The sequence below is a fragment of the Labrus mixtus genome, chromosome 1, assembly GCF_963584025.1.
Source record: "Labrus mixtus chromosome 1, fLabMix1.1, whole genome shotgun sequence".
NCBI classification, from domain to species: domain Eukaryota; kingdom Metazoa; phylum Chordata; class Actinopteri; order Labriformes; family Labridae; genus Labrus; species Labrus mixtus.
In genome coordinates, this window is record NC_083612.1 from 23,846,809 (window position 1) to 23,863,159 (window position 16,351).

General features: G+C 43.1%; 1 protein-coding gene across 1 annotated transcript in view; it reads left to right on the forward strand.

Annotated features, from left to right (window-relative positions):
• Positions 1-287: 287 nt before the first annotated feature.
• Positions 288-16,351, forward strand: part of fto (FTO alpha-ketoglutarate dependent dioxygenase) — a 116,574-nt gene continuing 100,510 nt past the window's right edge. Inside the window, exon 1 of the mRNA XM_061039117.1 lies at positions 288-392. Coding sequence (XP_060895100.1) covers positions 351-392 — 42 coding nt within the window. The 5' untranslated portion in view covers positions 288-350. The remainder of the gene's footprint in view (positions 393-16,351) is intronic.

Sequence of the window (16,351 nt, forward strand, 5' to 3'; positions counted from 1 at the left end):
ACCACGTTGACGAGCATATTTTTCATTTGTAGATCTGTACCTGCGGTGCAGTTGCTCAGTGCAACTTCTAGAGTGTGCCAAAGCTCCTTCCGCCGCAAGCACTCGCTTCATCTGGGACATGTAGTTCTCATAGCTGGGCTTTAAACGTTTCCTTTAAAAACTCCCCAACAAAAAGTCTTTTTACGCAGAAAATACTCATAGGTGAGCTCCAACTAAGACAAAAAAGAGGGAAAATCTATCTTGAGAACTTTGTATGTAAGAATAGTTTGAGATTACCGTGTATTCGTGGACTACAATAACCAGCGTCACCCCTGCTGCAAGCGAGGCAGTGTAAACACAACTCCAGGAACATGAAAAGATCGGGTGACAGTGAGGGAGAGAAGAGAAGAAAGGTATTGATAGCGTTTTTCTCCGTTAGGTCTGGCATATTTCTAAGCCCTGTCGCTCGTTGAATGTCTAATGCTCCTTATGTGATGCTGCTGGATGCATTTTGAAGGCTAGGAAACCGCGAATGCCAGCGGATACCTCACCTTGCCTGTTTGCTTTATGGTGTTTTCCATTTTTTTTCCCCCCAGTCTACCACAATGAAGAATTACAGTTACATTACAAAACAGTTATTTACCACGTTAATACACTGCTGATAAGAAGCTCGAGGTTGCAAACTAGCGTCTTGGCAATTTCCAATATCAAATCGAAACACATGAATTGTGGACAGCAGACGCATTTATTTGTCGGAAAATATTAGCCTAAAAAGTCGTAAATATTCTATAGGTTAGGTACTAGGCTGACATTTTAATAACAACAATTAAGCAGGAAACTACTTAAAAGTTTAATATGGGATAATATTTTTGTGTAGACAGTGAAAAATGAAACATAAATGAATAAAGTAGCAACAGCTGAGTGAGATAAGCTATAGGCTAAAAACAATATTAAAATGAATGCGTAGTTCACCTCAGAGTTGGCCAGGTGCCAGGCCAGCATCCTACAGCACTATACAAAGAAGAGTTAGGCCTACTGCAGCTCTGATGTAGCCTACAGTGAAATGACAACCCTTTTGGATAATGCTGTGATAAAGTGTTGCTAAATAACACACACCTGCTAACTGTAGAACCAGCTATGTTATACATGGCATGCATGCAGGATGATTTCCAAACACATGTGTTTATAACATGTGATGGCCAACTGTTGCGTGTAGGCTACCCGTGTGTTTAACTGTGTTTTCATGCTGACCCGGGCCTCATCATGCCTCCACATGCCGAATAGCTGTAACTTTGTTTTCTGTGGGCGAAAGAAAAGGAAGGAAAGGACCCTCCTTTGCCTGAGGCATCTTGGACTCTGCGTCGCCTATTGTCCTTATAGTGTCTGTCTTTTCCTCTTCTCTGCCTGTTTCTTCTCTTATCTCCTGACTTGGACGCCGTCTGCTGTGGCACATGTGTTTGGATCATGTTAGACAGCAGTGAAACTATGTAGGACGTGGTTCCTCCTGTTTATGAAAGCAGCCATGGCGGCCAGATGAGCGGCTCAGAGAGAGAACTCATTCCAGCTGGCCCTCAGGCAGTCAGGCAGCACAGACCTAATGGCTTAGCTTCCTTGCCATTTAGATAAATAAAAAGATGAGCAGGAGGAACTCTAACCGCAGTATGACTATATGACTGTAGAGCATCCTAAGGAAGGATTTGACATGCATTCTGGCCTATTTTTTATATCAGTGCTTGTGTAACGATACAGTTCTTATTATAACTTATAACTTGGATATGATGGTTGTCTTAACAAGTAAGCGAGAGTGTTTGCAATGCTGCACAAAGTGAGAGATGTGCCATGATGGGTCTGTCATTCTGAGTTAGGGAATGCAAGCACTAAAAGATTAGTGACAAAGGAATACATAATCTCTTCAGAAAATCCTACCACAGCAGGTCTGCTACTGAAATTTCATAGTCAATATATTTAAAGTGTAATAGAACATTTAATTGGCCTCGCTGACGATAGAGAACTTACCACACCCACACAACATAAATAACTACAAAACATGTGATAACTGTTCTTTTAATTGAAGTTAGATTATCTCGGGTTTCATCAGACATTCTTTGAGACACTAATTGTTTGTTCACTGTCCCATGTTCTCAAGTAGCTACACTTTCATGCTTTCTGTCTCATTTGTCTCGCTTTGGACCCCTAGGAATTAAAAACATTTGATCAAGTTTTATCAGTGTTTTCATCACTGTTTAATTTTCCACTCGTGCTTTGGCAAGTGTGAAAACAGCTTTCGACCTGTCCTGTAACTCGATGTTTTAACGCTGTCTTTGATGCACACTCGCCACTTGGACAGCGATGACAAGTATAAAGTGCTATGTCGAAACAGGAAGTGTGTGTGTGAGCAGCAGGCTAAGTAATGATCACACAGGGTCACCAGATGTTGTGAGGTCCTGGGCTCGGCCCAGCCCATTGCTTAGATCAGCCTCATTGGTTTGCTCTGGTTGTGGCACCTAGTGCAAGCTGTTTAGGGTATTTAATTTCTGAACACTCATTAAAATGGTTTGTGTTTCCCTTGGCAATTCAGTTAAATTAACAACTACAGAGGTAAAAGCTGATTATGTGGCCACACATCCAGACATGGTTAATCAATTCTCCCACACAAAATGTTAGCTGGTGAATTAGTGTAAAGGACACGATTTATGGGGACTAATGCTGACGTCCTGTCATGTCTGGCCTGGTGTTTTAGCAAGAGGGGGGTGTCAGATTCTGCACATTCAGCAGCTTTGCACTCTGCCGGCCATCTTTTTCTCCCTTTTAACCTAAGCTACATGCTGCTTGCTCTATTAATGAGCCAATAATGTAGAAATAGTGTTTGGTGCTGACATAAAACATGGGTATGGATACCTAAGGCGGGGTAGCACATAAGCTCCAACAGAGTTAGATTTACTCTGTGGCTCTGCCGAGAATGGTAGAAAGGGAACACTCGGCATGGGGGCTCGCACAGCTTCATTAGACCCCCATTGGTCGAACTGTGGAAAAGCCAAGACTCAGAAAAATACGGCTGTGGCAGATAATGATACCATTACACTAATGGAGCTGGCAAATGAAGGAGAACCCAGATGCCTTGCTTTATTACCGAAGGGGGTCATTTCCTCGCTGCATTACTAATGGCCTGAGCACACAGTATTGATCAAGCTATCATGCTGCTAATCCTCTACAGAATTACTTATCGCTGGCTAGGTGTCAATCCACTGTGTGCCCTGCTCTGGCCTTGCCGCTGGGCGGCCGCTGTGTGTCTAACAGGGACCCAAAGGGCTGTTTATCCAGTCATGATTTAGGGCCAAGCGGGGATGGTGAATAGGATGTCTTTAGCAGTGGGTTGGCCAGCTCATTGTGTAAAATAGGAGGCAAACGAACCTTACAGCTTTCATTTAATTAAGGAGCAGGCAATGATGTGGTTCCTCCCTCTTTATGGCCCCATTGGCCAGCTTGGAGCAGGGAGAGCTGTGAGCTTGGGTGTTGTTCTCAGTAATTGTGTTGTGCTGTAAATAAGAACATTCAGCTCTTATCCCATCAGCAGCAGCAGGTGCAAGATTTTACCCGGCTACTGGCCAGGTTTGATTACATAGTGCTCCACATATTTAATTCTACATCATCATTGCTCCATGTGGCCAAAAATTGAGGTATTTCAAATTCAAATTTGTTTTCTTCTGGCCTAATCGTAGGGGAGCTGCTAGTTTCAGTTCTGATTACTACAATTAGAAAAATGACTTCATGTGAAAGCCGAAGAAAATACCTTCTTAATTATTTATAGTATGCATTATTTGAACATGACTGTGAGTGGTGTAGCCTGCATGGGCCCATCACCATTACAAATGAATAGGAGGGTCAGGTAGCACAGATCACTTTGCCCAGGGCTTGTGACCTGTCATATATGTGGCCCCTTTACTGGGCCCCTGTGTGCATTAGTGTTCTCAGGCCATTAGAAGCGTGGCATTGTAGCATAAGCAGGGCCCTCTAGTCACCTCTGGCCTTGCCTAATCAAAGAGTTTACCTTAAGGGGGGCATTTAGCCCTGTTCGTTAGGGCAACTCCAGCAGTCATAAAGAAGTATTTATATATTTCCATCTGGTACAACCTGTCGTGGCTAGGGAAACTAGTTATTGATCCAGATATTTAGTCATTTCTTTCTGTCTGCGCCATCAATATTGTGCAAACATCCGTCCACGCGAGGCTTGACCTCAGCTCCGGCTTCTATTTTTCGTTCCCATTGGAGTTCAGTGATATACTATTCTGAAAAGTAAAATCAATGAATGAATATGAAGTTTTGGCGTGTAATATAGTGCAGGCCCAGGGCCCCGGGTCTTTCATTGATCTGCTATGTGAGCATTGGAGGGGGCTGATTAGTGTGCTACTGAGCTTTTCCTCTACATGTCTTTACCTTGTATTGCCTATTTGATCTTTGGCTCATATATTTGGACTGAGTTGTTTACAGGTCAGCTTTGCTAGTCATACCTCTCTTTCAATACATTCAGCCAACATACTGAACACTCGTGCATTTATGTTCCTGCACAGTTTTGCAAAAGATTATCATAACTTGTATTCACGTAATAATTAGCACAAATTTGATGCGAAATGCCATTGGATGTGCTTAGATATTACTTTAATCTCTCTATGTAGGCTATATCAATATACAATGTTTAACAATATGTGAGACCATAATCATCTTAAGTGTGGTAGAGGGATGGTCTTAGTTTTTAAAGATTTCCCTGCTGGAAGGCTGGGATGGATTTTTCAGATTTTGTATCAACTAATTTGTCTTGCTTAAACAGTTTGTCGTCTGTCCTAAATGCCTGTGACTTTTATACAAAAGCAAGCTGTTCTCTTGGATCAAACGTTGCACCTATTTAGTGTTTCTTGCCCATGAGATGCTTCTCCCCAACAGCATTCTGTTATCAGCCATCTAAGGGTTGGGTCGGCTTTTCATGATCAGTGTGAGAAATCCTGCACGTCTTTCCCTCACTTCCTACCACCTTTTTTTTTTTTTTTCTTCTTTTAGTTGCATGATGTCCACATTTGGTTCGCATCTGGAAGGATATCAACTTTTATGGCCCGGCCTGCATTGTCTCAGGGTACATGGCTGAGATGACCTGCCATGGACTCCCATATGTGCTTAAGAAGGACCTGCAAACCTACTAAACATTTTTGGAAAAGCAGAGATAGCCTTCTGATAGCTATTAAGAGTATGGTGTGGTTGGGGGATTTGAGCCCAATAGTGAGTCATACTGTTACCGAAAAGAACTCAAGATGGCAACTATTGGAATAAGAGTGCTACCTATTTACCTTCTCCCATGTCTTACAAACATGCAACTTTGATACATTTTTAATTTACTTGGATAATACTTACAGTAAAAATATTTCCTCCAAAAAATAAATAAAATATATGAAAGCTTGATTGGAACATTCTGCTTGGGAAATACCACCTCATGCATAATGTTTGTCTATGTATTTCTATCAAGTATTTATTCCCAGGGTCATTTCTTCCTATGGAAACCGTCACTATAAGGGTTGTCCAAACAGCCCTTGACAGCTAATGTGTCTGACAGCCCCTACCGAGCACCTCGTATTAGTGTTGAAGCATTAGCCAAAGATGTCAGCATACTCTCAACAAGGCCACGATGTGGATCCTGCAAACTGTCCGACCAGATATGCCGTCACTTTCGATGAGATTACATCAAATGTGACCTATCCAAGTGGGGGTTCATCTGTCATGCACACACCCTGTCACGAGAGAGACATAGAATAATCAGTTCAATCAATAGATGGTGGTGGCTCATTGGACTGCTGCTGAATAAACATGGGAATGACCCTCTCACCTCATACACAGGGGCAAGAGCCTCCAGGGGGTTCATTAGCCACTCAAGGCTATGATCCACGTGAGTCGTTATCTTCTGTTTTTGTTTGTTTGGCATTCTAGCTGTGTGAGTGTGTGTGTGTGTGTGTGTGTGTGTGTGTGTGTGTGTGTGCGTTTGTGTATGAATGCAATAGGCTTTTGAATTCATAGTTGTGTTGTGTGTATGTCTGTGTGTGTGTATGCACGTTTATATGTGTGTTGAGGCTGCTGATGGTTGTTATGCTAAGACAACATTAAATGATAATAAACTTCAAAAAGTTTATGGATAAATCATGGACATAAAATTGACCAATTACAGATGATTTCATCAGACATATTCAGTCATTTGATCAAAGTCTAACCAGAATCTTTTTGAAAGCAACATCCAATAATGCTTCACCAGGAAAAGTCGTCTGAATAGGAAAGGTAGCTGATTCCTTAGGCTGTTTATTTGTGAATTTATGTTTCTTTGTAATGACTCACCTTTCCAATAAAGGAAAGTGCATACAGCCAGGGTGTTGCACAACATCTGGTTCCAATGGAAAACCCCAAACCCTTCATTCACGAAAAGCTGCAGGAGACCAGGTAACGAGACGCTGTAAATAGTAACTGTTAATTTGTACTTCATAAGTTTTTTTTACTCATAAAGTGGGCAATAAAAGTGCATTAAAATACCTGGAATTTAGCTTGTTGCTTTGTTGAGTCCATGCGTAGGATCTGCCTCTTTTTGTCAGAGCCAGGTTTTAAATTTTGCTATTACCTTAGCCAACTGGAGGAAGCATTGGCTTACACTATTAACCACTTGGAGGTAGTTCCTCCATATTACATTACTCTTTTCATTTATAGGATATAATAATTATGATATGGTAGTAACTTTGTCAAGCATAGAATAATGTTTAAAAAAATCAATAACAAAAAGCATTCAAATAGCCAGTGTGGCGATTGTAAGTTCCTGTTTGTCTGGGTATGCTTTTTGCATTGCTCGTTCCAGCATTTACTCTGCATCAAGTCTTTGAGAAGTGTCGGCTCACTCCAGGTAGTCTGTTCATGTCTCAGTGATTCTTCCTCTGAGCCTCTGTGTGTTTTTTCTTCATCAACCTAACTTTTCTTTGCATATGCGAAGAAGCCAACGACAGCTTGACTGGCATGCTGTCAGACAGGCGATGCCTTTCCAACGGTGGAGCATCAGCCCTTTCCTGAGAGCTTGTATGTGTCTGTCTGTGTGTGTGTGTGTGTGTGTGTGTGTGTGTGTGTGTGTGTGTGTGTTGATCTATGTGTGCGCAGAGAAGTGGGGGTATTGTCAGGACGTGACCGGCACACTTTGCATGTTCTCCTCGAGACAGGTGCTCCTGGGCGCGCACTGGTGCATGACAGTTGCCTTTCATCGCTGTCTTCTCTACACTTAACCCCTGACCAGCCCTCCCTCCGTAGTCTTCCTTCGCATCTTCTCCTCCTCTCTCCTCCCACCCTCTTTCCTCCACGTCTGACCTCTTCTCACGGCGCCTCCCTCGGCCGTCTTGAGTGATGGACTGCGGAAAGGCTGGTAGGCGGATTGCGCTTTCTGTGTGTTGGTGTGGTGCTGCAGGCTTGTCACAGGCCTCACACTGTCAGGCCATAGAAACCCAGCTGTCCAGACTGAGCTGCGCTCACACACAGTCGTACACATACACACACTACAACTTTTTGTTCAACAGCCCGTAATTCCATCCACCGGCGCTGTCAAGCACTTGATCAAACGTGCATAAAGAAAGGAGCCCCTTGGCTGAATCCCATCGTCTCTCTTCCTATCATAATGTAGGCAGATTTTCCCTCCTCTGCCTTTTTCTTCAACTCTGTTTATTCAGATGAGCCTGACTGGGGGGCAGCGGGTCACATCCACTTGCCTGACTAAAACGGTCCTGAATTGAGGGTTGTCTCCAGTGAGATGGAGAGAGAAGAAACACAAGGAGGGGTTAGGGAGGGCTGCTGAGCGGTCATGTCAGGGCTGTTTTCTTTCCTATTTGTGTGTGTGTGTGTGTGTGTGTGTGTGTGCATGTGCCATGGCAGGGGTAGGGGTTAGGGAGTTTGAGGGTTCAGTTGTCAACCCCTGTGTCATGCTTGCCCTGGCCCTGTTATGTAGAGGGCATCCACTGTCATTTGTTTCGGGACTGTTTGAAGGGGAGTGAGACACAGAAGCATAAAAAGCAGTCAGCACACTGCGAGCTCTCAGGTGCCTTCAAGTAACAGCCATTTATTCAAAAGTACAAACTTATAGCATGAACTAATCCCCACATTTATTTGACACTCCAAAGTTTGTGTTTTATCTAGTTTGTATTTTTAGACCTTTGTTTTAAAGGTTGGCCTTTTAATCTCCTTCATACCAATGTTTACCTGGGATGGAAAGTGATCTTAATGTTTTGGGATGTACTTTGTTTTTTTGTTTTCCCTTTTGTTCTCTGAGCTTCATCATGTTAAGTGAAGTAGGTGGATTAGAGTCATGCTTGAAGCGAACTTAGGGGAACACATACACTAGGTAAGCCTTTGGTTTTCATCCAACAATCAGTCTGTACTTTAAAGTTTTTTGAAGTTTATCCCTGTGTGTGTGTGTGTGTGTGTGTGTGTGTGTGTGTGTGTGTGTGTGTGTGTCTGTTCTGTCAGTGTAGGTGTATGTGTGTGTTTCATCTGACATACATCTCCCACATTCTCTCCACTTTGGAAAAAAAACCAGCGATGGCTAAGACTCCTTAAACTTGTTGTTAAAGTGTCAGAGAAGACATGAGCACGGCGCGCACCATGAGCTTAATCCAACAACAGCCCATCTGCTATACTGTACTCCCTCTATCTGCCAGCAAGTGGACCCCTTCCTTGCAGTCATTGTCACATATAGGGGGCATTGTCACATATGAGATGGACTCATGTAAATGCGGTGACAGGCTACTGTCTCGGCTGAGTGACAGCACAGAGGGATTGGGCTAATCTGAGTGACTGATTCAAGGAGCACAGCGGCTCGGTTGTCCCCATAACTCCTGAGAGAAAGACAGCTTCGGTGGAGTTATCTGTGTTTGTAAGTCCTTCTGCTGCGCTGGGATGACAATAGGGATTAGTGCCAAGGTTCTTTAAACTGTTTTTTTTTTATATTTTATTTTTTTTGGAGGGGGGGTGGGTGGGGTGGGGTGTCTCTTATCAGCGTCTCGGCAGGATGCTGCCGCAGCCAGTTTTCCTTGACTGTCAATTAAAGAGGGGATCATTAACTTCAAGGGTATAAATGTTCTAACACTGGTATTACGTTGGGAAGCTGAGTCGCTGACAGATGTTCCAACTTTAATTCTCCACTTGTTTTTTTGTCCTTTAATTAATTTATGTATCACATTCGGGCTTTAAATATTCTCTCCCCCTGTCTGCTCTTTGTTAGCCTGTAATCTCAGTTACCATGGTAGGCGCAAAGACGATTGGGCCTTGTCACTCGGCTGTGTTTCTTATGAGGTTCAATCGGCTAATGTATTCAATATCACCGAAACTGAAAGTTAAACAGCATCTAATGGCGCGTGTGTTCCTGCACTGCCTCGTCGCAGCCCTAGAGGTGCTGGGCGGGAGGAGAACAAGCGCGTACCCAGGCTTTTTCAGGAGGACCCAACAACTTCGAATGACGCTTGATAAAAAACAAAACGAGTGCAGCTTGAATCTCTGTGTGGCTTTTTTGTGAGGTAAACAAAAGTAGGAACTACTTTGGGGTTTCTTTTGGAAGCTTTGGTGGTGGTTTGTGAAGCATGGATTTGACAGCTTTTGGTTGAGATTTCCATTGACAGAGAGCTGTGATGGGATACAGTCAGGTGTGCACTGTAGGTAGCCCCATAGAGAAAGAAAGAAAACAAGAGGAGGAGAGACGTTAAGGGGAGTGGGAGAGAGATAGGCGACAGAGACTGCTAATGGGCAAACTCTCTTCATCCAAGCGCCACTGCCATCACCACCACCCTGTTCTCTCGTGACAGCTTTTTCCTTTGTTCTCCCCCTCGGCCCACTCTGCTGAGGATTCGTGACAAGTTTATGCGGGCTGATCAAACGCCGCGTTGACACCTGATTAGGATATAGTGCGTGTTTACAGTCGTGCATGGCAAAGACCCCCCCATTCTCAAACAACAAGGGAGACTTCACCTTGACTAATTAAATTTGCACCTGCAATGCCAGCTGTGACAGCCACTGAAGGGCTGCATTTATTTATGTCACTCCATACACACTTCCTGTGACGCTCATGGAGGTTGAATTTGCAGTAGATCCTGTAGATGTGTACCCACAGTGTTGGTTTTGAAAGGACCGTGTGGAACATCATGGCTGTCAAGATTGCTTAAGATTGAAAACGCTAACCTGCCTGTGTGTACAAATTTAGCTAACAATTCAGATTTTGCTGGCTAATTTGGCAAGATATAAATTTACATTATCATTGACAAAACTTAAACGCAGAGTTATTACGGCAATATAATGAATTATTTTCATGATCATGACATTTAGATGAAAACATAAATCATATAAAACATGGTATATACGATGTTCTAATATCAATACCTGACTCAGACAGTACTGTATACTTCTTTGATTTGGTGTACTAGCGAGAACAGCGTGGTATACATTAAATCTGACCACAATTTATCAGCTCATTTACATTAGCATGTTAAGATAACAACAACAGCACAGTGCTAGCGAAAATGAAATGTTTATCAAAGCTAGCAAAATGTAAGCAGGCAGTTTCAAGCAGCAGCCCACCAATAATGTGTATTTTTTATTTTCTTACTGGAATCAGAGGGTTCTCAGTATCCCCCAAAGCTAAGACTAGGTATTGGCATAAGGTAGGAAAACAACCTTATTCCAATAAGTCTATGACTTGTGTTAAGTCTATGAGATCTATGCAGGTTTTGAACCCTTGTTTAAAATAATGTAATTTGTGTTCCTCCCTCATTGTGTATGTATTTAGTCATTGATTAATGTGCGTACATGTGTGTGCTTGTATAGATGATCTGCCTTTCAGAGCATGTGTGAGTGTGTATCTATCTAAATCAGTGTTAAGAGTGCTAAAGGCCACAGCTGAAGTGAGCAGGACATCATTCACCCAGTAACAGGAGACAGGGCCTGGTAATTTGTGACTCTCCCCTCCCTCACTTTCTTACTCACTCCCTCTGTGTCTCTCTCCCTGTGTGTCTCCCCAACCCTCCATCCTGCCCCCCCCCCCCATAGCCTCAAATTGACCAGGCTCTACTGCTGGTCATGCTGTATTACATGGGTTAGATGAAGTAATTATTTCTAGGCCACTGACTACAAGCAAGATTAATAGTTTTTGAAATGGCCATAATGGAGGGCTGACCCGCCGTGACATAAGCATTATTTCAAGCTCACCTCCACTCTCATCCCACTCACCTCCGGGCACTGGCAGAGTGTGATTTATACCTGGGTTAATGAGGGGAGGGGACCTCAGGAGCCTTGGGCCACCAGCATACCACTGCGATGTTATACAGTAGGCCTGTTTGCTGAATGAAGAGACAGTGAGGTCAGATGAGGAAAGTGTCAGGTTGCTTTTGTCTTGATTGGGTTTTGAATGTAAGCAATTATATCTTCAAAATCTACTTTACATTTTATTGCATAATTGGTCATTAAATTTGAATAATTCAGGCTGTTCTTAATAATGGTAGCCGAGATGAAAGAAAGTAACAATGTAAAAAAACTTCCGATATATAAAATCCCTCAATCCTGTTTTGCTTCATCTGTAGAGTCCCCCGACCCCTGATGCTCTTGAACCTTAGAGAGACTTGAAACATGTCACTAGGTGGCACTTGGACATCATGTTATCAGATGCTCTCTCCCCCTTCACCCCATCCTTCTCTTCCCCTCCCTCTCGCCATCCCTCTTTCCTCACTTCCTCCCTCCCCTCTGTGCTAAATACACCTCAGATGTCAGGGTATTTTATTTTTATTGGATGAGGGCAGTGTGTAATGCATTCACCTCCATTGCTGCCAGCTGTTAAATGCCCCAGAACATCGTCTGGCCAGGCTCCGCCCCGTTAACCCCTCATTTTGGATTTAATAATTAGCAGAAGTGAACAGTAACTGAGGCACCTAGCGAGGGTTTGGGACAGCTTGCCACTCTCTGATACGTCGTAACAGAATAGTCTCTCCTGCCCAGGCTTAAGTATTCAGGGTCTGGCCCAACATGGCAACATCCCTCCATACTCCAGTGAGCGTGTGTGTTTTTAAGCTTTAATATTAACCCTAAACTTAAACACATGCATGCAGTGTGGCACCAGCAATTACATTTTCAAATGGCTGGGTGTGTAAACCTTCAGGATGTTAATCTGTCACCATTCAAGCTACTAGGAAGAGTGAAAAGAGGATTAAGCTATTCAATTCCTGGTAGAATATTTCCCTTTGTTCAGAATGAGTGATGGAAAAATAAATAAAGAAATGAGTTGGCTTCTCAAGCAAGACAAGTGTCGTCTATATACTTCGGGATTTGGTTAATGCTATTGTTGCAAACTTATCTTCTTCGGGATTCCAGGAAGACGGGCTCTCGGTCATGTAAACAGCCACGAATGATATCCGCTTCTTAATTTGATATTAATCTCAGGTCGCATCATAATGCCAGTTTATCTGGGTCAAAGACTACATGAGATGGAATTAGACCTGTCCTAGATGTTCAGTCCACATCTGCGTTGAGCCATATGTTTTTCTACTGGCTAAGGTGATTGTCAGCAAATATATTTAGGCCACTGCTCTAGCTCCAGTTAATAATACCCTATTGCAATCCCTTCCAACAAATAATTCAAGAGGTTGTCTTTAGAAAAAATGTGATATCCTGGTAGTTGATCTAGAGAAGTAAATCAACTTTTCACTATTTGATGAATTGACAACTTGGGGCTGCTTTTGGATGAATTGCAGGAAACAGTATTGTCTTTATATTTGAAATGTTGGATGAACTTGTGATATATATATTTTTCTCCACTATGGCTCATTTCATGTGTTGGCTGAATGTGACATACAGCTCACTGGATGATAATATACCCTTGATGTGTTTTGTCAAAAGACATACTGTATAAAAACTTATGTTTAGCATAAGGTTATAATATACCACATGATAATTGTCACAGCTGTCAGCCTATCTGGCACAGTCCCCCCCCTGTCTTAGCCCCTCGTTTACCCTTGACTCCCAGCCATTCCGGTCGGATTGCACATCATCTTTATCCCAGATGAAGTACCAGACTCGGCGGTGTCAGAAGATGATCTAATATGGAGCCGAAAGGACACAGAGCTGGAATATCATCGTCATTTGAAGAGGTTGCTTGTCACATGATGGGTTTGATCAACCCGCTCCACGGTACACAGAGCCGGGTCTTTGCACTGTCTAACAGTGGTACTGGATTAGAGACACAAGCCACATCCACTGTGATCAGTCACTCACACAAGGAGACACGCGGCAGGACTGAAATCCTCATCACACACTTCATCCGCATCATGTGCAGGCATCTCCGTCAAGCCTACTGTTTGGAGATGAGGAATGCTGCTGTTGACAATGATAGTCGTTGCTTTTTTGAAGCCATTTTTGTTGCTGTACTCTTAAAAGATGGATGCATATATGCATGTATGTAGAAATATATATATATATATATATGTATGTATAGGCTATGTGTATATATATATATATATATATATATATGTATATATATATATATATATGCCTGATGTGCCTGAGTACTATTGAACAGTGACATGTTCAGACGATGGCAGTGTGTGTCAAAAGTCCAGTTGTACATCACTACAGACACTGTGTATTGTTAAGTGCTATTGAATTGTTTAGTCTCACAAATCAGAAACCATTCAATGGCTAGGTGCGACCACCATACACCCATCCATCCATCCATCCATCCATCCATCCATCCATCCACCCAGCGTCTCCTCCTTGAGCGATGTGTTAGTCTGCTGTGCTTGAGGAGCGTAACGTCAGCCACTAGAGCTGGGGATTTTAAACGCTCCACCTGCTTATCGATCTCTTCTGCCCTACTGAGCTAGCTGAGCCAAACCAGCAAAGAGAGAGAGAAGTAGAGGGGGGGGGAGATGCAGAGGGGAAGGGGAAATCTGTGGTCCTCAGTCTTTTGGTTCTCAGGTCTGCCCTTGACACTGCCTGTGGGACAGGCCTGGAGGACGCCTCTTGTCCTCCCTTTAAGCTTGGCATCAAGTCCCTTCAGCTAGCTAGCCCTCCCCCTTTGGCCAAGCTGCACTTTCCACAGCCATATTGATTTTTTTTGGAAGGGGAAGGAAAAGTGTGGCCGGGTGGTGAGAGTAAATGAGTGTGGGAGGGGGAAATGGAGAAATCGAAGGCGCTTTCTAAAGCACTGACTTCTCCTTGACTGCACCTAGAGACGCGACAACCCTGTAAGAACAACTCAGTGGCCCTGGCGCCCTGCTGAAAACTTCTCATCATGGACGTTCAATCAACGCTCTCCTTCCCTTCCTCTTACTCCTCCCTCCATCCCCCCCTTCTCATTTCTCACTCTTTCCCCTGACTTCCTTCTTACTGTACCAGACCCTGTCTGAATACCAAGGGACTGTGTCTGCATTAAAATGGACCAATCCACATGGAAAACAGCTGACCTCATGAAAGCATGTTGTAATTTGAAGGTGAAAACTAAAAAGCTTTTCTCGCTCAGCATAACCTTAATGGAAACATTACGGCCCAGCCACGAAACAACAATTAGGGCAAAATAGCAAACGGCCCCCTGCATATCAGTGGTGATAAATTCTCTTCCAACCACAAGGCTACTAGTTAAAATCCTGCGCTGGGTGTAAAACTCAAGATGCCCTTGAACAAGATGTTCCTCCAGCAAAGTACAAAGATACTTTTTTATTGTCGTCCAGAAATCTTTTGATATTCCAGGCAGCTCCTGAGTGTGAAATTGTGAGTGCATGTGAGTGAAACTGCTGGTATGTTTCTGATAAAGAGCATGCTCAATCAATCTTTCCGGGATAAATAAAAAGGTTATGTAAGGCACAACACATTGACAGATCTCTTAAAGTGCCCTATTCCCTTTTTTCTCTTTTCTTCTCCGCTCCAGATTTGACACCTGCTTAAGGTCACAGCAACGTCTTTTTTTTTTCTCTCCTCCTTTGAGCTGTAGATAAGTGTGAAATAGATGTTGACACCACATACACATTGAAAAGCACTTAAACAGAGTGGTCATGTGCCAACCTGCATGTCTGTGTCTGACTTTGTGCATTTGTAAATACTTTTGAATGATTGATCTGGAAACCTTGTGGTCTCGCCTAAAGCCTGTCAGATGCAGGGGTGGGGGGGGGGGGGAGGAAGGGAGAGGTCAAACAACAGATGAGATCCAGTACTTTCTTTCTTCATCTCTCACACGCAGGCACACATACCCTCCACCTGTCAAAATTACACGTACCTTGGGATGACTTGAGAGTAAGTACGTGAGTGCGGTTGTGTTAGAAAGAAAGTGTGCAGGTGTTTTTCACGTTTGGTTAAAAAAGCACACAGGACATGTGTTAGTATGTGATATTTTTCAGATGTGACTGAGTGCCATTAAAGGTAGTCACAGTCTCAGGGTGTGTGTGTTTGTGTGCAAATCTAATTAATGACTGGCAGTTGTCCCCCGCAGCTCTGGTAATGGGCTTAGATCAGTGCTATAAACAGGGCGTGAAAGGTCTCCCCAGCGCTGGCCCTTTAAATGATTGGCTTCTCGTTCAGGTAGATGGATGGAAATGTTGTAATATTAATGATCATGTCCCCCGCCGACCTGTTGTGAGGTCATATGAACAACATGGGCCTCAGCTTCAAACAACAATTAACAGGCTATGGGCCGGCCTGTTTGACATTTTTCATCACTCACTCCACCTGCAGACCCCCACCAAACACATGTCTGTCACTATATACACTCATATGACAAATATGCAGCTGTAATGGCAGGGCATTCATCCTTAACTTGATCTAGTTGTTTTTTATTCTGCTTTTTTGTGTCCAATATTAATGGAAAAAAATAATTACATTTGGTGATCTATATTTGACCAAAACCTCTGCAATATGTTTCTATATAGGACAAAATCATGGAGGATTAAGTTTTTAATAACTGACATAAACATATTGTTTGAATAAGCTTGTTTGGATGACCTTGCATTACACATGCTTTATAGGTTAGACCTACATGTTGAATTGATTGTGTAATTACATCTCAGGATAATACAGATTGTTCTGAAAGCCTATGTTTCTGGATACATCATCCCTTATGACCTCTGACTCTCACAGCACATTCATATTCATGGATCAGTCCTAAGCAGGGTTGTGAACACATGAGGTTACACATTACCGACGCCCCCACACATTCCAGTTAACCATTGACCAGTCGACCCAGTTAGCCATCACACCGAGCCTCAAAATTTGAGCTTGTATTCTTAAAATAAATGAATCCCACAAGTGGCTGTAAACAAAACGTCACAAAGAAGTGAGGAATGGTTAATCT